Source organism: Astyanax mexicanus, chromosome 21, assembly GCF_023375975.1.
Source record: "Astyanax mexicanus isolate ESR-SI-001 chromosome 21, AstMex3_surface, whole genome shotgun sequence".
NCBI lineage: Eukaryota > Metazoa > Chordata > Actinopteri > Characiformes > Acestrorhamphidae > Astyanax > Astyanax mexicanus.
Window position 1 is genome coordinate 12894058 of NC_064428.1, and position 25486 is coordinate 12919543.

General features: G+C 35.4%; 1 protein-coding gene across 1 annotated transcript; it reads right to left on the reverse strand.

Moving 5' to 3' along the window:
• Positions 1 to 3589: 3589 nt before the first annotated feature.
• Positions 3590 to 15678, reverse strand: LOC125785836 (NACHT, LRR and PYD domains-containing protein 3-like). The gene is made up of 10 exons (XM_049470015.1): positions 15581 to 15678; positions 13905 to 14506; positions 10980 to 12926; positions 9234 to 9404; positions 8832 to 9005; positions 8431 to 8604; positions 8077 to 8247; positions 7602 to 7766; positions 5613 to 5659; positions 3590 to 4852 (listed from the first exon to the last, which is right to left on the reverse strand). The coding sequence occupies exons 2-10, from the start codon at positions 14429 to 14431 to the stop codon at positions 4320 to 4322; spliced, it is 3909 nt and encodes a 1302-aa protein (XP_049325972.1). The 5' UTR covers positions 14432 to 14506; positions 15581 to 15678; the 3' UTR covers positions 3590 to 4319.
• Between the last annotated feature and the right edge of the window lie 9808 nt (positions 15679 to 25486).

A 25486-nucleotide genomic window follows, 5' to 3' on the forward strand; every position in this document is an offset into this window, starting at 1 on the left:
ACATATAGAAAAATAAATTAAAATATAAAATATTTGTTTTTTAAACTATACAAGTAAATAGTTAGCTATCCTATAAATAGCTAGCTATATATGTAATATATATGTTGGCAACCCCTCTTCTATAATTTATTAGTTTTATGATTCACCATTTACTTAGTTCCTTGTTATGATCCGTTATATTGTAAATATAGCACCTGTCCTGCAGGTGCACCACGATGGAAAAAAAACATGCCTGGTCGCTTTCTCTATGGGGAGCGTTCTCAAGCGCCTGTGTTTGGGAGGAAGTGACAGGAGGGTAAATGGGGAAGGAGTGGATGGGTGCCTGATTAGTGCTGTGCTTGATATGTATTATCAGGCATTCCTCTCACCACCAATACTTTCAGAAAGGTAAACTCAGTTTGTGGACGCAGGCTAAGCACGTAAAGTAGCGCAGCTCCGTTAACTTGTTAGCCTTTCGTCTCCATTAACCTTCACTGCTTTTCAGAAAACCCTGAAATCAGAATTCTGTTAAAGAATTGCTTAGGTTGTACAATTTGTAATAAAGGGATTATTGTGCTGGATATTTTACTAAATACAGGAGATTGTATAATCTGTGTAGCTGCATATAAACGAAGATTACTGGTCTTTATAAAGTAAATCTACAGCTAACCAGTGAATTCGGAATAAACATATAACTTACCACCACATGCTTTCGCAGGTTTGATGTGGAAGTTTTGAAAGCTGACAGCTCTGTCCGGCAGGGCAGAGCATGCATTAATTCCTTGTTATTCCACATGCCAGCATCCGTGCGCCAGTGCATCCGCGCCATTTGTTTTTTATTCAGACAATTGTTTTTTTCCCAGCTATTTTTTTACTCTGTAACAGGGAGTTTTCCAATGTAGTGAAGTAAATTACTTGTGTCAAAATGTACTTGAGTAAAAGTACATTACCTATTTTAAAACTACTTTAAAAATTACAAATTACTCAGAAAATCTACTCAATTACAGTAACAGTAATATAAATGTAAATGCAATTTGTTACTTTCCACCTCTTCAAATTACAGATATGATACAGATACAGAATTACTGTGGTTATTGCCACAGTAATTTGCAATAGAGGAGAGCTTTACCAGTTTTAATTGATCCTGTGAATCCTTATTTTTTTCTTTAGTCATACTGAATCTGTACTTTTGTACTTTTATTATACAGTTTATTAGGACTAACCAATCTGTACATTTTAGCTAGTATAACAATAGTATAGGTGCACCCTGTTTACATTTATTATAAGGTTTACATTAACCATTAGTCATGCATTGCCACTGTAATGACACTGATATACTAGTGATATACCATGAGAACAGTGACAAATAAAAAAACAGTGTTTGACCTGAAGCTGACATCCATTTAAATATTCACTACTTTCCCAAAAGCACTGGCAGAAAAATTGTCATGTTCCTTAGATCTATTTTTAAATTTTAGAATATGATAATTATCAATGCACAGTGTTCTCAAGCCTCACGCTTTGAGCGTGTGAAACACGCACCTCAACGAGTTCACACGCTCACACGCCACACATGGTATTTTTCACGCTTGCCAATCCATCGGCTGTATATTATAATGTACTCTCGTTGAGCCAATCAGAATATAGATCGCTCTGTTGTTAGGCAGACCAAGTCAAAGAGGGTGGAGTTTCAGCCAGAGTGTCAGGCACGAAGAACTGTCCGATTCGAAAGTTCTGAAACACACGTCGGTGAACAACTGAAGGAGAACGTAGTATTTAAATAATACTAAACATAAAATAAATAAATAAGTAGAAAAGATAATTTGAGAAATTATTGTGGCTGATCATTATTTTTGCAATCTTTTCAAAAGATGGGATAACTGTGGAATGTTTCTTTTTGTTTTTGTTTTTTTAGATTGTTTTGGCAATTCCTCTGGCTTTTTTTGTTGTTTTTTTCTTCTTTTCTTTATTCACTTGTCCTTGACATTGTTTATTTGCTGCTGTTACTGCTTGTTTCCTGTTTCGATTTATCACTGTACCCATTTGTATAACTATTTTTTTTAAATATATATATATATATATATATATATATATATATATATATATATATATATATATATATAAAACTCAACAAAACACCTGCTCGTCCTAAAGGTTCTGACAGAAACTCTATCCAATAAGACATAGATCAATTTCCCCCACAAACCAAGTGAATTCACTTAATATTTATAGATGGTTTCACACCTGCATGTTTTATTTGGGTTAAATCAGACTCAGGTTTGTTGTCGTTGTTTACTTAAAGCGTATTCTCCCTCTGTTTTGTTTGGTTTCACACAGGCATAAACATAAATGCACCAAAATACACACCAATAAACCATGTGAGCACATTGTCTCCTTTGATTGGTCAAACTGCTGAATTGTATTGATGTCTGGGTAGTGAAAACACAAAATAACTACAAATAGAAGAAATCAAAACATGAAAAGCATCACATAAGTATTTACACTCACACAAAAAGAAAACAGTTAAACAGTCGAACAAAATAACCTTCTTTTCCTCTTTCCTGATTCTCTTACCTAAGAACAGGTGCAGACTATGGATTAACATGAGCACAATAACAACAAACAGTTACACAAATGTGACACTATGTGCTGCATTTTCATATAAACAGATATAACGTTGGTACCATAGTTTTATATTATGAAGTAAAAAAGGGATCATACACTGGATACTCTCGAACACCCCCCAAAAAAAAGCTTGCTCACCTGAGTTCTTATTTCTAAATGATTACAATTATAGCTAAATACACCTTCAGTATATTTTACACAGGAGTGTAGGCAAAATAAAATAAGGTGTATTACCCTGGTGCTGTGTTGTGCTACCTGCCATCCTGACACTCCCACACCCTCCTCTAACTCTACAAAGGTATAAGAAACTTGAGAAAAGTAAGATTAGTTTTTCACATACAAAAACACATCTACCTTACACATACGGTACACCACACTTACACAAACTGTACATTTTACATTTATGTTTAACGCTAGAGATCATAGGAACAGGTATAAAACATGGATTCATTTTCTCACATCTAAAAAAAAACATTTACCTTAAAGAATAAATGAAACAGCTCTTAATACAAACTTGCCAACTTTCAATTATTGCAGAAATAGAACAGTACTGGGAAAGTTGTTGTTTTCCTCTAACTTTTGAGAAACCAAGAATCTGTAGGCCTCTAATAACCAATCCGTGTACATTTAAAATGTTCCCATGCATAAATTAAACCAAAGTACATTTATATCCAAAATTGTATTATTGATAAACTGTAAACCTGGTTAAAAATACAAAATATGTGTACAATATGTTTCCAGCAATTTACTTCTACTAGTTAATGTCAGTGAGGTTTTTTTTTTACTTTAGTATGTTTCGGTTTATTTTATGCAAAGTGCAATAATAACAGAAATGAAAAACATTAACTGCACACATGATTTCACACAAAAAAGAAGAAAAGAAACAAAAGAAAAAAAAAGATAATAATGATTATCAGTAATCAAAATTTTCTAGTATCAGAACTGGTAATGACCGAAAAGGTGCAGTCTGAAGCTTTTACTTTTTTTAACTACCCTTTGTTAATCTTACTTTCTTTCTATTTTTTCCCCCATTTTCTCCCCAATTCACACAGCCAATTACCCAACCCACTCATTAGGACTCCCACTATCACAAGTGATGCCCCAACACCAGGAAAGTGAAGACTAGCACACGCCTCCTCTGACACTAGTGAAGTCAGACTCCACCTCTTTTTGAACTGCTGCTGATGCTGCATTGCCGAGTAGCATCACAGCACTAACTAACGCTCAGAGAAAAGCACAGCAACTTGGTTCTGATACATCAGCTCACAGATGCAGCCTTGTGCTGATCCACATCACTCTAGGAGTGATGAGGGGAAAGAGTGCCATCTCTTTAGCCGATGGCAAGCTTCACAAACAGGTTTCGAACCAGCGATCTCCTGATCATAGACCCTTTTTAAATATTATAAAGTCAAACCATACACATAAATAATACAGAAGAATGTCAAAATGTTAATCAACATATTGAAGCCTCCCATCATTAATAGATCGTTCCTCATATTTACAAGTGCTTATCATCTTATCTTTAAACATTCTTTTAAATTTACACAATGTTCTACACATTCTAAAATGTGTCCCATAAATGACCCAAGTGTCAAGGCGAGCGTGAGTAACAATGGAGGACACACAAGTACACATGTAATTATCATAAAAAACATATGGACCTCCATTCAGGTTCAGTGAATTGTACAGTGAACACACACCCAAAGATGGCTATCCTATATCACACGCACTGAGGAGCCAACATCTGAAACATAAAACCCTGCGTAGACGCTCTCAGTGAACGTGGTGTTGAATGTGTGTAAGTGTGTGAGTGTGTGTGTATCAGGGGAGACTCTGTAGAAGGACAGAGTGCCGGCTGGACAGTCCACATACACTCCTACTCTCCTACAGCCGGAGGGAGGACAGGTGAGATCAGTTCTGTTATTATTGTGATAAACAGAGTATCTGTTATTAGAGCAGCTCAGCCTCCAGGAGTTTTCATTCTGTCCAAACCGACAGTCCGGTCCTCCTCCTTTCCTGCTGATGGTTTTACAACTCAGAGCTACAGCAGCTCCTCTCCCGCTCCACTCAGCCTCCCAGTAACAGCGTCCAGTAACACTCTCTCTACTCAGAGCCTGCCAGCACACATCAAACCTCTCTGGATGATCAGGATACGGCTGCTCCTCTCCCCACACTGCCTTCCTGTTCCCCTCACTCAGAGACAGACGAATGTATGCTGTGTTTGGGTCCAGTGTGAGATCACAGCCATCTGAACACAAAAAGATTGACAGAGATATAGTCTGCATTTAAAAAAAAATATATGTATATTTATACACATGTTTATTGCCTGAGAACCAAAATTGTGGAAAAATATAAACAATCTCAAGGTTGCAATCCATCTCCAGAGAGTTTGATGTTCCTTTTGTCCACAGTGCACAACATAATCCAGACATTTACAACCCACAGCACTGTAGGTAATAGTTCCAAAGAAACTCAAACTGTTCTGCAGGCTAGGGGTGCATCAGTATCAGTGTGAACTGTTCGTCGACGTTTGAATAAAATAAAATGCTATGGCAGGAGACCCAGGAGCCCCCCCCTGCTAACACAGAGACATAGACAAAGATAGACTGCAGTTTGCCAAAATGTATGCAAGTAAGTCAAAATCTTCCTGGCAAAACATCTTGTGGACACATAAGATCAAGATAGAGTTTTTTGGTAAATTATATCATTCTACTGTTTATAAAAAAAATCAAATGAGGCCTATAAAGCAAAAAAAGCAAGCACATACAGTCAAATATGGCTTCAACAATGTTTTGGGGCTGTTTTGCTGCCTCTGGCACTGGCTGCCTTGACTGGGTGATAATGTACGGCTTAGTGTCAGAAAGCTGGGTTTGGGTCATGGGTCTGCAATAATTTTCTTTTATAAATTTCAGGGGTGCCAACATTTCTGCCACCACTGTATAGTTAAGCCCAAAAATATTTGGACAGTGAAACAATCCTCATAATTTTAGGAATTGCAGCCAACTTACATTTATTTAGTCCTGGTTTGATTCTGATTTTCCCTTCATGTTCCACTCTAAAAAAAAACACACAAACACATACAGAGAGTTAGAGAGATGTCTTATTGTTAAAAGCTGTATTTAACACATACTATATATATGGTTGGTTGAAATATTAAATATTAAAATTCTAAAAAAGGGTAGGTTATATTCTATCAGTTCATATCATATAGTGTGACAAAATAGTCATATGGTGTGAGAAAACCCTGTCACACCGTATGACACTGTGTCACACCGTATGACGTTTCATGTACTTAGCATGACTAAGCAATGTGGCTTTATGCTAGCATCATAAAACCATGCTAACTACAATATGACAATATAGTTTTAGAGGTAATATTAACAAAAAAAATAATTTTATTTGGGCATTTTGGTGTAAAATGTGTCACACCATGTGACAGTGCAAAATGGAATTGAAGCAGGAGTGCTAGATATACTTGATTTTCTTGAAATCATAAAGAGCGATAACACACCCTGTAACTTTCAGTCTCCTTCTGAGGTGTTGTTCTTCCTCCCCAAAGGTCTCCAAACAATTGCCCATTTAAAAACCATATGACATTTTGGGACAAAATGTGGCTTCAAAATATTATGCACGAATTTTTACCCAAGCAGACTCACAAGTAGACATCTGGGTTATTAATATATGATTGATTAAACAGAAAATAAATTAGTTTGCTTGTTATTATTCAAAATCTAACTTTGTGAAATGTGATTGGGACGCCATATGAGCTTTTTCTGGTTTGACTGAAAATTGTAAAAAAATTAAATGTTAATCCCATGAATGCTCTGTAAAATTATATAAAACAGCACTTTTTGAACAATATCATCACAGTATTTGACATATTCTTCTATTATTTATATATATTTGACACACTGGACCAAAAAAAAAAAAACACGTCAAGTCAGCCACCCATATATTTATGGCATGACAATGATGACTTATGGCATGTTCTGGAACGAGTGGATGAGACACACCTGAGTTAATCTAAGTTATGGGGTGTGTTACAGGCTTTGAATTGCTTTTATAGTTCATTGTTGATGAGCTTTGTGCAGAAACGCTCATAAAATGACCTATTTTGAACTTGTATGACCCAAGTCTCCTGACTGTTTATTGAGAGATGACTGTGTTCCATAGCTGGAGGCCAGGACGGTGCTCAGAAGCACACACAGAAAATGATGGTGCATTTTAACCCAAAAATGTTTTATTTACACTTTTTAAAATCTGAATCCTCAGTGTAAGCTTCTGTGATGGCTCTCTGTTTATATAGCAAGGACATCAGTGTTCTCTCTCTCTCTGATGCAGATGAGAGCTGAGTGTTTTTTGAGCTGTTCAAAGCACCTTCTTAACAGTCGGAAAGGGTCTCCTATGACAAATTGGCAAGCTGACTCCGCCTTCCTCTAGCCACAGCTGTATAGCATTTAACATGAGTTTTCAATGTGTTTTTATAATCACCTGCAATTTTGGTGATAATTAAGATATAATATGGTAGTTCTTACCACTGTAATCTATAAAAAGTTTAAATATGTAATCCATATCCCACTGGTACTGAGAATTTAACTAAAATTGGCAGCAGGAGAAAAACAACTAAGAGTTATGATATTATAGTGTGATAAAGCATTTGATTTTTTGCAAATGTTTCAATAACATTCCTATTTTAATTAAAATTAGATTTAATTTACATTTTCTTTTCATTTATATTTAAAAGGAAAAATACTAAATAAAGATTTTTAATAAATTGATAAATTGAACCATTTTCCACTACTATCAAAAGTGCTCCATAATTGTCATGATATGCATCTTGTAATACAAAGTGAAATGTAGTGAAATAATCTCTAATCCCCACTATGTGATGCATTTAAAGTAAAATGTAATTTCTCTGCAGATGCTTAATTTTTAGAAAATCTAAATATTCAGTGTTTCATTTACACATACACAACTCCAAAGACAGTTATCCATACCTGAGTGTGTGTTGTGAATCCTCTAGTCTAGCAGACAGCAGCTTTACTCCTGACTCTCCTGGGTGATTGTAGGTCAGATCCAGTTCCTTTAGATGAGAGGGGTTTAAACTGAGTGCTGCAGCCAGATAAGAACAGCCTTTATCTGTGACCATGCAACCAGATAACCTGTAGAGAAAGAATTTGTATTTAAGTTTTTGTTTGCCATCTCCAAACCAAAGCGACAGTTTTTCATCTGTATGTCATCTATGTCACTCTTTTCTTTGTAATATCTTATTATTATATTATCATTACTAATCCTCTATTGAATTCAATGTGAAACACAGCTAAGCATTTGTATGCCATTATATAATAGCACTTAAAAGTACAGAAAACAAATCAAAATGGAAGTTAGCAGTAGGATGAGCTGTATGTAGCATGTTTTAACAAGGTTCTATTATTGTTTAATAATTATTAAAAAAAATAAACTCTGAAACACCTGAGTGTCTGCAGTTTACAGTGTGAATTTATCAGTCCAGCAGAGAGCAACCCCACTCCTGAATCCTGCAGGTCATTGTTACTGAGGTCCACCTCTATCAGGGAGTTTTCCAGGGTTAAAACTGATCCCAGAATTTCACATATCCTTACACCAAGATTACACAAAGCTAGTCTGCAAAGAAAAAACAATTAAGATATATATTAAAATGCAATCAAAAAAAGATTTTCAGGGGCAAATAACATTTAAAACAGTAAATGTATACATAGTATGATATGCAGTAATTTTAACACCACAAAGAATTACATTTTTTATCATGCAGTTTGCGTGCAAGAATTAATTCACAGAAACACTGACTTGAGAATCTGCAGTTTACAGTGTGAACTCTTTAGTCCAGCTGAGAGCAGCTCCACTCTTGAATCCTGCAGGTCATTGTTACTAAGGTCCAGCTGTATCAGGGAGGTGTTTGCCAGGTCTAAAACTGATCCCAGAATTTCACATGTTTTTATCCCAAGATTACATGAAGCTAGGCTGCAAAGAGAAAAAGAAAGAGAAGGATTAAAAATGATAGTTTTTGTTTGTCTTAATTGTACAAATGTTTGCTTATAATATCACTTGCTTGCCCGATGGTTACAGTAAAAATACTGACACATATAAAAATGTAATAAAATACAATGCAACAAAATATTAGTTTTACAGTTTATTGTTACATCACATCCTTTTCATCCATTCAGTAATGAATAAGTACAAACACTGACCTGAGGACCTGCAGTTTACAGTTTGAACTCTTTAGTCCAGCTGAGAGCAGCTCCCCTCCTGAATCCTGCAGGTCATTGTTACTAAGGTCCAAATGTGTCAGGGTGGAGTTTTCCAGGTTTAAAACTGATCCCAGAATTTCACATGTCTTTATCCCAAGATTACATGAAGCAAGTCTACAAAGGAAAAGTTAATATCACAAATATTACAATAACTAGTATATACTAGTATATATGTTAACTATATTAACTAGTATATATATATATATATATATATATATATATATATATATATATATATATATATATATATATCAATTGAATGACTAAATCTTCAATTTGTTTAGATTTTTAAATTAAATTAAATGTTTATCTTCCCAGCAATAAATTAAGAGAAATACTAGCCTGAGTGTCTCCAGTTTACAGTGTGAACTCTTAAGTCCAGCAGAGAGAAGCTCCACTCCTGAATCTTGCAGGTAATTGTTACTGAGGTTCAGCTCTATAAGGGAGTTTTCTGATTTCAGAACAGAGCTGAGAGTTTCACAGTGGTTCATGGTGAGATTACACTCTTCTAATCTGAAGAAAAAAGAAAACAGCAGAGTTAAGTTAAAACAGTTCATTAGTCAAGCCTTACCAAATATTTGGGGCTGTGTGTATTAAGCGTTCTGCTAAGCCTATAAATAAGGTACGTAGGCATGGCAAATAAATAGCCATATGGCAAGCTGTTTCAATAAAAAACATATATAATATTTATGAGTTCTCCACTAGCGAAATATGTGCTGACTTGTGAGCAGGGTTGCTAAGCTAAGTAAATACTGTATTAATAAATACTGATATGCTATTTGTACGGCTTATGTGTATTTTTTCTACAGTTAGAAAGGATGCTAATGTGTTAAATGACTTCGAAAGATGCATATGACAATAAATCATTTACTACATAAACATTATTTAAAATATAAGAAAGGTTGTGGTCCCCAGGTGTTGTGTCACTGGTGTTACTGCATGAAATCTAAACAACATAGATGACATTACTTTACTTGTTTGTATATTTCTATATAAATGTATATTTTGTATATTCTATACATGTATATTTTCTGTATAAATCTATAAAATAAGTATATCATACAAAAATCAGGCATAATATTACCTGCATTATTGTTTCTACACCCACTGTTATAAATAATGCAGGGCATTCTATGCAGTTAGATTATTGCAGACTATAATTCCTTTGTTTTCCTTTAGTATCAAAATGACTTTATTATCCTCTTTTCACTCTGTTCTTCAATGGTCAGGACCCCACAGTATAGACCACCACAGAGCAGCTATTATTTGGTGGTTGTTGTTTTTCAGCATTTCAGTGGCACTGATTGGCATGGTGGTGGTGTGATAGTGTGTGTTGTGCTGCTACGAGTGTATCAGATACAGCAGTGCTGATGGAGTTTTTAAACACCTCATACCACAGTGCCCACATGTACTACAGAGGTTTTGTCCCTTTCTCCATCGTCAGTAAACAACGCCAGAGAAGCCTAAATGCTTCCATACCTGTGATTGAAACAAGTCAATAGGCAAAATTCTTTGTCTTTTCAAAATTTAGATCATTAAAACTTTAAATACCTAACAATTTCCCCTTAATAATGAAGTAATATTTATATTTAAAATGCATACCATACCTTGTAATACACACAAATCACGGATTATCTGTGACCTGTTAAACCTCTACAAATGAAGAACTAGTAGATGACCAACACTAATTGTGTAGCAACAAATGAGCTTCCATTTTGACTTTACATCTGAGTGAGTGGAGTTTTTTGTTTGATCCACACAAACCAGCACAATACACAAACACCTTATACACCACCACTATGCCTATCAGTGTTACTGCAGTGCTGAGAATGACACACCACCAAAAAAAATCTATAAAATAAAATAAAATAAATAAATAATAACAGCTGCTCTGTGGGGTCCTAACAATTGAACAACACGGTGAAAGGAGGATGATAACGTATGCAGAGAAACAGAAGGACTATGTTCTGTAACCGTAGAACTTTTACATTCTTATTTAGCTTATGATTTCATATAAAGCTTTTGAGTGACATCATTGGTGTGACCTAAAGTACTTTTTCCTACAGAACAATAAATGTTGATACTCACAGAGCCTTTCTGCAGTTCTTCACAGCTGGAAGCAGTTTTACATAAGCCTTACATGAATTGCTGTATTTCTTCAGATCTAATTCATCCTTCACCTCCTCTGACATCTGCAGCATGCAGCACAGAGCTGAACACTCTGCACCAGACATGTTATATTCTGAGGGTTTCTCTGATCTTGAGAACTTCCGAATCTTTCTGAAAAAAGGCTGGTCATTCATTTCAGTCAGACAGAGGCATAGGCTAACAGATCTGTCATTAGGAAGATCTTTATCTTCCATTTTCTCTTTGATGTGCTGCACTGTTTTCTTGATGCTCTCTGAGCTGCTCTCTGTGTGGATCAGGAGCCCTTGTAGGATCTTCTGACTGGACTCCAGTGAAATGCCCAGCAGGAAACGGAGGAACAGGTCAAGGTGTCCATTCTGACTCTTTGAGACTTTATTCACCACTTCCATCAGGAGCACATCCAGTGAAACATTTTCAGGCCATCTACTGTCCCATGGAATAAAAACCATCAGTAACTCCATGTTCTTGATTAAGTAGCAGTGAAACACATAGAGAGCAGCCAGAAACTCCTGAAAGCTCAGATGAACAAAGCTGTAGACCTTCCTCTGATAAAGCACACATTCCTCCCTGAAGATCCCAGAATACAGTGTGGCCTCTGTGAGATTAATACCGCTCTCTCTCAGGTCCTCTTCATAGAACATCACGTTCCCCTTCATCAGCTGATTAAAAGCCAATTTAGCCAGTTTCAGAAGCACAGTTCTGTTGGATTCCAGCAATTCTACCGTATCCCTATCACAGCTTCCCTCATACTTCTCATTCTTCATGATGGTCTGAGTGATCAAGAAGTGGCAGTACATTTCAGTCAGAGTTTTAGGGATTTCTGTATCACTCTGTCTCAGGATTCGCTGAAGCACAGTGGCTGAGATCCAGCAGAAGACGGGAATGTTGCACATGATGTGGAGCTTGCTCACTGTTCTAATGTGGGAGATGATTTTCTGGGCTTGGTCTTGGTCACTGATCCTCTTCCTAAAGTACTCCTCCTTTTGTGGATCATTAAACCCCTGAATTTCTGTCACACGACTGATGTACCGATAAGGAATCTGATTGGCAGCTGCTGGACGGGAGGTGATCCAGATATGAGCAGACTGCAGCAGCTCTCCTTTAAGAAGGTTTGTTATCAAGACACCAACTGATGACGCCATGGATACATCAGACACTTTCTCACACTCTTCAAAGTTTAGTGGAATTCTGCTTTCATCCAGTCCATCAAAGATGAACACAACTTTGCACGTATCATAGATCTTAGGGTCCAGATCTTTGAGATCAGGATGGAAGGCACACAGAAGTTTATGAAGACTGTACTGATCATCCTTAATTAGGTTCATTTCTCTGAATGGGAACACAAACATGAAATCTACGTCCTGATTGGCTTTTCCTTCAGCCCATTCCAAAATAAACTTCTGCACAGAGACAGTTTTCCCAATTCCAGCAATTCCTTTAGTCAGCACAGTTCGGATCTCTTTATCTTCTACACTACTTTTGCTGTGTCTGAGACCCCTATCCACCCCAGCTCTAATGATCTCGTCTTCAGTTTCTCCTTCAGAACATTTTACAGATTTAAAGATATCTAAGCAGTTGATTGGAGTGTCCTGTAAGTATCTGCTGGATTTTTTCTCCAAGTGTAAAACCTCATGTTCTTCATTCACTCCTTCACTCTCTCCCTCTATAATGTAGAGCTGGGTATAAATCCTGTTCAGGAGGGTTTTATTCTTTGGTGTTTTGATTCCCTCATATAAGCTCTCGTATCTGTGCTTCATGCTGATTTTGTGATTCTGTAAAACTCTCTGCAGAACAATGTTTAGTGACTTCTCCATGTGTGGATGTAGAGCAAGACATGTTTTAGATTTATTTCTGCAACAGGGATCTTGAAGCAGGTCACTCCTCCCCCTGTTAGGATAGACATAATATGAAGGTGAATACAACAAGAAAATACATAATCAGACTTAAATACACTCACAAATTTTGTGGTTTTCACAAGTCCAGTCTTTAGAATGTTCACAGAATGACCTGTCTCTCTAAAGCAGTGTAGGGGATAAATAGGGAATTAAAGTGTTTTTAGTTGTAAAGCATGCTGGTGGTAGGATTTATTAGTCATATGGATAATGGTGGCCTTCCTCACCAGTCTCCTTCTTGCACAATACTCAGATTGTGCTAACAGCTGCATTCCATTTTTTAATGATGGATTTAACTGAACTTCAGATTATGTTCAGGGATGTTTTTTTATCCATCATCTCACTCATAGATAAGCTTTGCTCAGGGCTATGTGTAGTGTTTTTTTAATTCTTCATGTTGTATCTGCAGGAGTGATACTGAATAAATCAGTGACTGGATCTTCCAGACAGGTGTCTTATACAACAGTCATTTGAGACACACTATGAGAATATTACAGCCAGACATGTGTTGAATTTGGTGAGGTATGTTAAAAAGGGGTACATATGTATGCATTCAGTTTTTGCATGATATATTTTTATTCAATTTATTTAATAGAAATGCATTGAGTACATTCCTTTATTAAAATAAACATACTTTTAAGTTAAATATCACAGCTTCCTTTTAAACAAGGAATATTAAGATTGGAAGATATGCACATACTTGTTTTTAATTTTCCTTTTTTTCTGTGAATTCTTAACTGAAATTATAATATAAAATGTTTTAATATGTTTTTTTTTTATAATACATATTCAAACTTCTAAAAATGAGTTACTAATGTAAAATACAGGCAATTCATATTTAATGTTATGAACTGCCAGAAACTGATCTGGACAGCCTGAATAGCAATAGGAAGGATAGCTAAGGGTAAATAAATTATCAACTTAAAATGCAACTTAAAATGAAACGCATCATAAATTTGCCAGCATTACTAACCAATAAACCCAGCTGGGCTCTGGACAATCTTCAGCACTGAATTCAGGAGGGTGAGACATTGAGATGCCACTCTTCACAGACACACAGCTGGGTTCTGGAGATTCTCTTCCAGTACTGAATTCAGGAGGGTGAGACATTGAGATGCCACTCTTCACAGACACACAGCTGGGTTCTGGAGATTCTGTTCCAGTACTGAATTCAGGAGGGTGAGACATTGAGATGCCACTCTTCACAGACACACAGCTGGGTTCTGGAGATTCTCTTCCAGTACTGAATTCAGGAGGGTGAGACATTGAGATGCCACTCTTCACAGACACACAGCTGGGTTCTGGAGATTCTGTTCCAGTACTGAATTCAGGAGGGTGAGACATTGAGATGCCACTCTTCACAGACACACAGCTGGGTTCTGGAGATTCTCTTCCAGTACTGAATTCAGGAGGGTGAGACATTGAGATGCCACTCTTCACAGACACACAGCTGGGTTCTGGAGATTCTCTTCCATTACTGAATTCAGGAGGGTGAGACATTGAGTTTTTTCTTTTTGTAGACACACAGCTGGGCTCTGGGCATTCTTCTCCAGTTCATTTCTCCATGTGGTGGTGCTAAACAAATAAACATAGGAAACCTGTGGTGAAGAATATTTATTTGTCATATTCTGTCAATCTTACATCAATAAATCCTCATATTTGCTTATTTAGAAGTATTTTATACAGTTCAATAAAACAGATGCCATGAAGTATTGTAGAACATTGTCTCAGAATCAAAGTAACGTCATATTGTTATTGTGGGTAATGTATTGTGAAAATATCGCATCATGAGATGACCTGTTAATATTATACTTAAAGTTCAGTTTACAACATGTTTACACAAATACTAAAGCTCACAGTAAATACCCTATCAGCTTATCATACAATACATGTAATGATATGTATTTTTTTGATGTCATTATTACCCAAGCTCAATAACATGCAACATGGCAATGAGCTAGTATGTCATCTTATAAACACTGTGGTTTTAGTTTTGATTATTATAATTTTCATATAATATAATAAAATTATATAATACAATATAATATGATATAATATAATATAATTATTATGATACTGTTTTATCATTATTAAAGTAATATTGGCATAAAAAGATTTTATGGTGACAAACATTTAATTTATTGCAATTATTTTTAAATAAATAAATATGTACAATATATTGAATACAAATGGGCTTTAATGAGTACAAACAAACTGTTCTCTGACCCTGTCCACCAGACTTTATGTTATTAATTCTGTTGAAAATAAATGCATATTATTGACAAGAACATTGACATACAAGGATTTATATATTAGTACAATATATTATAATATTACTAATATAATTTACATATTAATACAAATAAACAGTACTGTGCAAATTTTGAAGCTCCTTATAGTATATAAGTAGACCATCCATTCCATTCAGCATTCCATTCAGCATTTCAGTTCAACTCGGCTCTGATTACACAATGTACCTTTTAGTATCACCTGTACAGGTGTGTTCCAGATCTCCATTTTGAGGCCTTTTCCTCAGGTGTAATCCGACACTGAGCTCAGCTGAAAGAACAGCTCTAAGGAACATTTAGAAGATGTCTTTACTTTAAGCTGCATGTTAATATTCTATGTTCTTGTTAGTTATGAACTTACCCAGTGAATCCAAACCGCTGTAGATCTTCTCTCCTGCTTGAACGGAGGAGCCACACCTTACTTTCAGTTTCTTCGTCACCTTTCTCAAGAGCCAACAGACTGTGGATGGATGGAAACACTGTCAGTCATCTGCTGGGGGCAACCAATTATATCACACATACTTGCATATTTATGAGCCTAAACTACCTCCCATTTAGCTATAAATACTCCTGTTCCCAGAGCAGCTCCTCTCTAAATATTACTGCACTCGCTGTAAAATCTGTTTCACTAGAAAAAGAAAGACCAGCATTCACAACTGTTCTGCTCTGAGCTGTTCTGAACAGGGTTAAAGTTATATAATAATACTGTATTATTTATATAATATGTCTAGTATAATAAGATAATTGTAATGTTTTCCCAACTCTTTCATAACCAAATAATAAAAAAATATATATAAAAAAAGATTTTAATTAATATGAAAATCTTTTCGTTAATTTTTTAAAAATCTCAGGTGTGTATATATATATATATATATATATATATATATATATATATATATATATATATATATATATATATTACCTGGAATCTCAGTACAGATCTGTATAAACTGTAGAGGGCTAGGGTTCTGTTAACAGGTAAACATAAGGGCAATGTTTATGCCTATATTTATTTATTAATACAGTTTTGATACAAGAAATACTAAGTTGAAAGTAATTACATTTTATTCATTTATGTATGTGTTTTATTTAGTTGCGTTTGTTTGATTTTTTACCATTTGTGTTTAATTTATTTTTACTTGTGTTTACAATTGGAAATGTTTCTAGACAAGAAAATAAAAGTAATAAAGCTCAGTGTCTTTTTGAATGTAGGACCAGGTCTGGGCCTTATTCGGTTTCGGACTCCTCAAAGCTGGCTGAGATTCGGTTACCGAACTCGGCTCAGTGTCTTTTTGAACGTAGGACCAGGACTGGGCCTACTCTGGTTTCTGACTGTTCTTGAAGCTGGCTGAGATCCTGCCACCAAACTTGGTCCGGTGCCCAACATTGGGCTGAATAGTCCAGAGTAAGCAAACTGCTTGTAACTGAAGGTACTTTGTTTTTTACTGTTGGTGAATTTGTTTTCTAAGAACTAGGAGGTTCAGGAACCTACAATGTTATTCCTGCTACAAGCTATTTGTACAAAAAATTAATGTAAATACCCACTTTGTACATCAGTACATCAATATGATTATTATATATTATTATAGGAAACACTAATAAGGAACTCACCATTGGTTCAAATAGAGTATTCTGTTTACTGAATTAGTGTTAATGAAAAACTGTTTGTCTGGAAGCTCAAAGAAAGACATAAAACAAAGATTTATAATAAATTTATGTTTAATTTATAAAGTTTACATATTGTAAAAAAAAAGGAAAAAAAAAGAAAACAGAAACAGAATACAATTTGCAAATCCTTTTAAACTCATATTCAATTGAATATACTACAAAGACAAGAATTTTAGTGTTGCAAATATACACTCATTTTGAATTTGATGCCTGTAACTAGGGTTGGGCAGTATTGAAGTTTTTCATACCGTCGTCAGATTATATGGCGGTATACGGTATTACCGGTGGGGTTTTGGGGGGGTGTTGGGGCGTATGAGTCACAGGCGCAAGACATGGTTTTCTATAGGAAACTTTGAAATGTGGGATCTTGGACCGATTTTATGTGGTATGGCGCTCTGTTGTGTATTTTTACATTTTAATTATTTCACTAGAACCGTGAGACTGTTTCTGTTCTATAAGTGCTGCGTCTCATAGCGCTGGTAAAGCTTTATCTTCTTTTTTTTTATATTACTTTTTGTACCTGTGGGTTCATTATTTCGTTTTGTACTTTTATAATTCGTTAGATTACATTTCTTTTAGCATTTTGAGCTTAGTTTAGTTGGTTATTTTCCTATTTTATATATATTTTCTGTATTTATTAAATGTCGTTGTTAGCTTATTAGCTTGTTGCTGCCTTCTTTGTAATTTAGCATACAGAACATTTCACCGGTCTTTTCAATGATTGTTGATTTATTCATTTAATAGCTGTATCTAACTATTTTAAGCCAGACAGACACTGTGTGATTTTTTTAATCGGGTGTGGAGAGCTTATCCGCATGTTTGAATGGTTTGTCCTGTAGGAAAATGCACACAATTTATATGCTGACGCTGTAGTCTGACTGGCAGACTGAGGGACTGCACGTCATGTAGCCCGTAGGCAGCAGAAGAAGCCGCGCACCCATTAATCCACCTGCAGAGCTTTAAATGTGCGGGTGAACTGTAACTTTTAGATCAGCACAAAAATCACAGTGTGATTTGTTACATTGAACATAGTTCTACGTCACGTCACAGACCATTTTCTTCAGCCGAACCAGACACCGCGCCAGGAAAGCGGTGAGAATTCAGTCAGTCTTCACGTTCGGGCTCGGGTTGGGGCAGACAATCTAAACTCCAGTATGCAGAACTATATTATTATTGTTATTAATTTTCCATTCTTTTAAATAGCAGGATACTTTGACTTTTATTTCTCTGCCCGGACCCGACCCGAGATTTCCCATCACTTACCTCAGGCCGGATCCAGGCTCCAGGAAATAGTCTGTGATGTAGTCATCTGTTTTTTTTTTTGTGGAGAATTATTTATTTATTTATTTTTATCCGCATTACAAGCAATCATGTACATTACAATATTGAAGAACAAAAAAGATGAGGATGATTGTGTATGCCCCCCTCAAACTCCCTCCCCACTCCCCAAGGCACCCCACCCCAATGGCCAGTTAATCAAAAACAATGTGATAGTATTCAGAAATAGAACTAAAAGTTCAGAGCAATGCCATAAACATCTAAGCAGCATTTTCCCAAGCCAGTAGTGTCTTTTCCTTAGCGCCATGAATGCAGGCGGTAGAAAGTTCCAGGTAGATAACGTCAATACTGAAAAGAATCCATTTTCTCCAACTCAGGGAATGAGGGGGTTGCCAACACAAAGCTAATCATTTTTTGGATGCGGTTGTGCCAGCCATCCAAATTTTCTTTTCTGTACTGTTCAAATCACAACAGGAGTCGTCGTTCAGAAGAAAAAGTTGAGGTGACATTGGAATTGTAGTCCCCAAAATTTCTGAAAGAGTAGAAGATACCTTAGACCAAAATCTATACACCTTGGGACACTCCCAGAACATGTGCAAAAAGGTACTGTATGCACCATAAGGACAAAATGTACATAAAGGAGAAGGGATAAGATGCATGGAATAACGTTTAAAGGGTGTTAAATAATATTTAAACACAAAGTTATAATGGATTAACTGATGATTTGGATTTTTTGAGGAAGAGATAATGTTGGTCCAAACTGTTTGCCAATCAATTTGATCATCAGGAAGTTTAAGTTCTTTTTCCCAAATTGTCAGAATCCCTAATGGTTTATATGTAGCTTGGAGTAAAGTAGTGTAGATGGCTGATACCTAGCCTCTCGTTTCCATAATGCCACAGTAAAATCTATGTAGAGGATGAAGAGATAATTGTGAATTCCAGGGAACCCCGTACGTTTTCATGGCAGAGCGCAAACGTAAATAAAGAAAAAAGGAATAACCAGGTAAATTGTAGAAGGATTGTAAGTCCTGGAATGTCCGGAGACCAGCATAATCAATAATGTCAACCTTTTTCTACGTCCCTCCACACCGAAAGTAAATTGCTGATTATTGGTCCATATCTCATTTTACAGTGCTTAAGTGAAATATTGGAATAAATGAAATCTTGTAGTCTATGGGGAGCGACTATACATTCTTCTACAGGGCGCCATGAAGTCTTTGCGTCGGGATTAAGCCAAACACTTAAAGCTCGAAGGACAAAAGAGTAGTAGTATAACTTAAAATTCGGAAGTGAAAGGCCACCATCAGTTTTGCAATGTTGTAGGTTTGAATATTTATATCTAGGACGTTTACCTTTCCACAAATAAAATGAAACAAAAGATTTTTTTCCAGAAATTAGTTGGAGGGGATAGAGGGATCATTGAGGTAATGAAATTAAATCTAGGCAAATATTCATTTTAATTACAGAAATGCGTGTTTGTAATGTGTCAATCATCTTAATCCATTTTTTTTAAATCATTGCTAACTTGTCCCAATATATAGTTGAAATAAGATTTTACAGTCTTGTTGAGAGATGTGTAAATTTCTATGCCAAGGTATTTAAAATGTTCCACTACAGGGATTGGTGATGAAAGATTCAGGTTCCTCAGACTTGGTCTTATTTACTTTGTAGCCGGAATGACTGCCATATGTATCCAGGATAGTTAATAAGTGAGGGAGAGTTTGAGGGACATCGTTAACAAAAAGCAGAATATCATCTGCATACAGGGAAATGTGATGCTGTGTATTAAGAATTCTAATAGGAGAGTAAGCACTAGAGAGGCGTATTGCTTGAGCAAGCGGTTCAAGGGATAGGGCAAACAGGAGAGGGGGCAACCCTGCCTAGAACCTCGTAATATTGGAAAAAATGATGAACAGTTTGCACCAGTTATGACAACGGCAGAAAGGTTGGAGTACAGAACTTTGATCATGTTTATAAATTTGTGACCAAGACCCATTATTTCAAGTACAGTCCATAAAAAAATCCAATCCAAATGATCAAACGCCTGCTCTGCATCGAGTGAGACAATGGCACATGGTGTTACAGTGTCAGGTGTATGATCTAACACGTGAAGTAATCGTCGTACGTCATCCGAAGAGAAACGAGATTTAATGAAACCAGTCTGGTCGCAGTGTATTAATTTAGATATATAGGTTTCCAGTCGACCAGCCAGTATTTTTGCAAAAAGTTTAATGTCAGCACGATAACTGGTAGGTAAAGTCGGATCTTTTCCCGGTTTAAGGAGGAGGGAAATTACAGCTGTGTTTGCATCTCTATGAAAAGAACCTGATTCAATTGACTTATTAAACATGTCTAATAGGAACGGACCAATTTGGGGGAAAAAGTTTAGGTAAAATTCTGGAGGAATTCCGTCAAGGCCCGGAGCTTTTGATTTTTTCATGGCTTGTAATGCAGTTTTTAATTCGTCCAATGTAAGTGGTTGGCCCAAAGTTTCCGCTTCCACTGTAGATAAAGAAGGCAAATTTAAATCCCTAAGAAATGAAGTGTGGTCATCATTATTTGAACCTGGTTGAGAATGGTATAATTCTTTATAGAACTGTTGGAATATAAGATTAATTTGGGAAGAGTCTGTGATTAATTCACCCTGGGGAGACTGCAGAACCTGGATGTCCGAAAAACTTTCACTACTGCGTAGTTTAAGAGCAAGTAAGTGGCTTGGTCGGCTACTGTGAAAATAGTAATATTGTCTAGTTCTATGAATTAAAAATTCAGAGTGTCGTTTAAGAATTGAATTAAGCTCTTTTTTACCCAATTCTAATTTAGATGCAACTGATTTATTAAAATTATGTTGTAAAGAATGGGACAGGGTAGATACTTTGTGTTCAAGAAGATTAATTGTAGACAATTTTGTTTTATTTAAGTGAGAAGCAAAAGAAACAGAATAGCTTCTAACAAAACCGTTAATCGCTCCCCATAGAAATTGAACATTCTGAACAGAGCCATAATTAAAATCCAGAAATTCCTGTAATGAGGAACAAAAATCAGATATAAATGTTGTATTTTGTAACAATGCGGTGTTAAAACGCCATCTGGGTGCGCGCTGTGACAGTTTGTGAAATGTTATTTTTGCAATGTTAGGATGATGATCCGACAACGAGAGAGGAACAATATCAGCTGAATGTGTCAGTTGTAGCAAGGAGGAGGATGTCAGAAGAACATCAATTCCGGAAAATGATTTATGTCTGGCAGAGAAAAAAGTATATTCTGTAGAAGATGAATCAAGAGCACGCCAGGCATCGGTCAAAGTCGGAGATTAATTAGTTTAGAGCGGAGGTGGATTTAATTTGTATATCAGAGTAATTAACGTTGGAGCGATCTAGCAAATTACTAGGAACGGCATTCATATCTGCGCCAATGATTAACGGAGAATCAAATTTCAAATACCACAGGGGCGTAAACTGAGACGAAAGTTTTTTACCACCAATAATCACCGTAATGTGAGAGATTCGACCAGATGTATGCCTGTAGCGCCTGTATGAAGAATTGAGATATTCAATATCATGTGTGCGAATTTCGGCAACGTACACGTTATCGTTGATTTTTTACGAATTTTTATTTATATTAAATAATGCTTAAAATTCAATAAGTCAAGATTGGCACATACTACCACAACGTTTCTGCCATCGTTTGAAAGAGACTGTCTTAACCTATCATGTGTGCGACTTTCGGCAACGTACACGTTATCATTGATTTTTTATGAATTTTTATTTATATTAAATAATGCTTAAAATTCAATAACTCAAGATTGGCACATACTACCACAACGTTTCTGCCATCGTTTAAAAGAGTCTGTCTTAAGCTATCATGTGTGCGACTTTCGGCAACGTACACATTATCGTTGATTTTTTATGAATTTTTATTTATATAAAATAATGCTTAAAATTCAATAAGTCAAGATTGGCACATACTACCACAACGGTTCTGACATCGTTTGAAAGAGACTGTCTTAAGCTATCATGTGTGCGACTTTCGGCAACGTACACATTATCGTTGATTTTTTATGAATTTTTATTTATATAAAATAATGCTTAAAATTCAATAACTCAAGATTGGTACATACTACCACAACGGTTCTGCCATCGTTTGAAAGAGACTGTCTTAAGCTATCATGTGTGCGACTTTCGGCAACGTACACGTTATCGTTGATTTTTTACGAATTTTTATTCATATTAAATAATGCTTAAAATTCAATAAGTCAGGATTGGCACATATTACCACAACGGTTCTGCCATCGTTTGAAAGAGACTGTGTTATTCTATCATGTGTGCGACTTTCGGCAACGTACACATTATCGTTGATTTTTTATGAATTTTTATTTATATAAAATAATGCTTAAAATTCAATAACTCAAGATTGGCACATACTACCACAACGGTTCTGCCATCGTTTGAAAGAGACTGTCTTAACCTATCATGTGTGCGACTTTCGGCAACGTACACGCTATCATTGATTTTTTATGAATTTTTATTTATATTAAATAATGCTTAAAATTCAATAACTCAAGATTGGCACATAATACCACAACGGTTCTGCCATCGTTTGAAAGAGACTGTCTTAAGCTATCATGTGTGCGACTTTCGGCAACGTACACATTATCGTTGATTTTTTATTAATTTTTATTTATATAAAATAATGCTTAAAATTCAATAACTCAAGATTGGCACATACTACCACAACGGATCTGCCATCGTTTGAAAGAGACTGTGTTAATCTATCATGTGTGCGACTTTCGGCAACGTACACATTATCGTTGATTTTTTATGAATTTTTATTTATATTAAATAATGCTTAAAATTCAATAACTCAAGATTGGCACATACTACCACAACGGTTCTGCCATCGTTTGAAAGAGACTGTCTTAACCTATCATGTGTGCGACTTTCGGCAACGTACACATTATCGTTGATTTTTTACGAATTTTTATTTATATTAAATAATGCTTAAAATTCAATAAGTCAAGATTGGCACATACTACCACAACGGTTCTGCCATCGTTTGAAAGAGACTGTATTAAGCTATCACATTATCGTTGATTTTTTATGAATTTTTATTTATATTAAATAGTCTGCGACTTTCGGCAACGTACACATTATCGTTGATTTTTTATGAATTTTTATTTATATAAAATAATGCTTAAAATTCAATAAGTCAAGATTGGCACATACTACCACAACGGTTCTGACATCGTTTGAAAGAGACTGTCTTAAGCTATCATGTGTGCGACTTTCGGCAACGTACACATTATCGTTGATTTTTTATGAATTTTTATTTATATAAAATAATGCTTAAAATTCAATAACTCAAGATTGGTACATACTACCACAACAGTTCTGCCATCGTTTGAAAGAGACTGTCTTAAGCTATCATGTGTGCGACTTTCGGCAACGTACACGTTATCGTTGATTTTTTACGAATTTTTATTCATATTAAATAATGCTTAAAATTCAATAAGTCAGGATTGGCACATATTACCACAACGGTTCTGCCATCGTTTGAAAGAGACTGTGTTATTCTATCATGTGTGCGACTTTCGGCAACGTACACATTATCGTTGATTTTTTATGAATTTTTATTTATATAAAATAATGCTTAAAATTCAATAACTCAAGATTGGCACATACTACCACAACGGTTCTGCCATCGTTTGAAAGAGACTGTCTTAACCTATCATATGTGCGACTTTCGGCAACGTACACGCTATCATTGATTTTTTATGAATTTTTATTTATATTAAATAATGCTTAAAATTCAATAACTCAAGATTGGCACATAATACCACAACGGTTCTGCCATCGTTTGAAAGAGACTGTCTTAAGCTATCATGTGTGCGACTTTCGGCAACGTACACATTATCGTTGATTTTTTATTAATTTTTATTTATATAAAATAATGCTTAAAATTCAATAACTCAAGATTGGCACATACTACCACAACGGATCTGCCATCGTTTGAAAGAGACTGTGTTAATCTATCATGTGTGCGACTTTCGGCAACGTACACATTATCGTTGATTTTTTACGAATTTTTATTTATATTAAATAATGCTTAAAATTCAATAAGTCAAGATTGGCACATACTACCACAACGGTTCTGCCATCGTTTGAAAGAGACTGTATTAAGCTATCACATTATCGTTGATTTTTTATGAATTTTTATTTATATTAAATAGTCTGCGACTTTCGGCAACGTACACATTATCGTTGATTTTTTATGAATTTTTATTTATATAAAATAATGCTTAAAATTCAATAAGTCAAGATTGGCACATACTACCACAACGGTTCTGACATCGTTTGAAAGAGACTGTCTTAAGCTATCATGTGTGCGACTTTCGGCAACGTACACATTATCGTTGATTTTTTATGAATTTTTATTTATATAAAATAATGCTTAAAATTCAATAACTCAAGATTGGTACATAGTACCACAACAGTTCTGCCATCGTTTGAAAGAGACTGTCTTAAGCTATCATGTGTGCGACTTTCGGCAACGTACACGTTATCGTTGATTTTTTACGAATTTTTATTCATATTAAATAATGCTTAAAATTCAATAAGTCAGGATTGGCACATATTACCACAACGGTTCTGCCATCGTTTGAAAGAGACTGTGTTATTCTATCATGTGTGCGACTTTCGGCAACGTACACGCTATCATTGATTTTTTATGAATTTTTATTTATATTAAATAATGCTTAAAATTCAATAACTCAAGATTGGCACATAATACCACAACGGTTCTGCCATCGTTTGAAAGAGACTGTCTTAACCTATCATATGTGCGACTTTCGGCAACGTACACATTATCGTTGATTTTTTATTAATTTTTATTTATATAAAATAATGCTTAAAATTCAATAACTCAAGATTGGCACATACTACCACAACGGATCTGCCATCGTTTGAAAGAGACTGTGTTAATCTATCATGTGTGCGACTTTCGGCAACGTACACATTATCGTTGATTTTTTATGAATTTTTATTTATATTAAATAATGCTTAAAATTCAATAACTCAAGATTGGCACATACTACCACAACGGTTCTGCCATCGTTTGAAAGAGACTGTCTTAACCTATCATGTGTGCGACTTTCGGCAACGTACACGCTATCGTTGATTTTTTATGAATTTTTATTTATATTAAATAATGCTTAAAATTCAATAACTCAAGATTGGCACATAATACCACAACGGTTCTGCCATCGTTTGAAAGAGACTGTCTTAAGCTATCATGTGTGCAACTTTCGGCAACGTACACATTA

Excerpts from the sequence above, each read along its gene's own strand:
- LOC125785836 (XM_049470015.1), bottom strand. The coding sequence starts at position 14,431 with ATGTCTCACCCTCCTGAATTCAGTAATGGAAGAGAATCTCCAGAACCC. Across the intron at positions 9,006-9,233 it reads TGTAAACTGGAGACACTCAG|ACTTGCTTCATGTAATCTTG; the intron begins GCTAGTATTTCT and ends TTTCCTTTGTAG. Across the intron at positions 5,660-7,601 it reads GATTCACAACACACACTCAG|AGTGGAACATGAAGGGAAAA; the intron begins GTATGGATAACT and ends GTTTTTTTTTAG.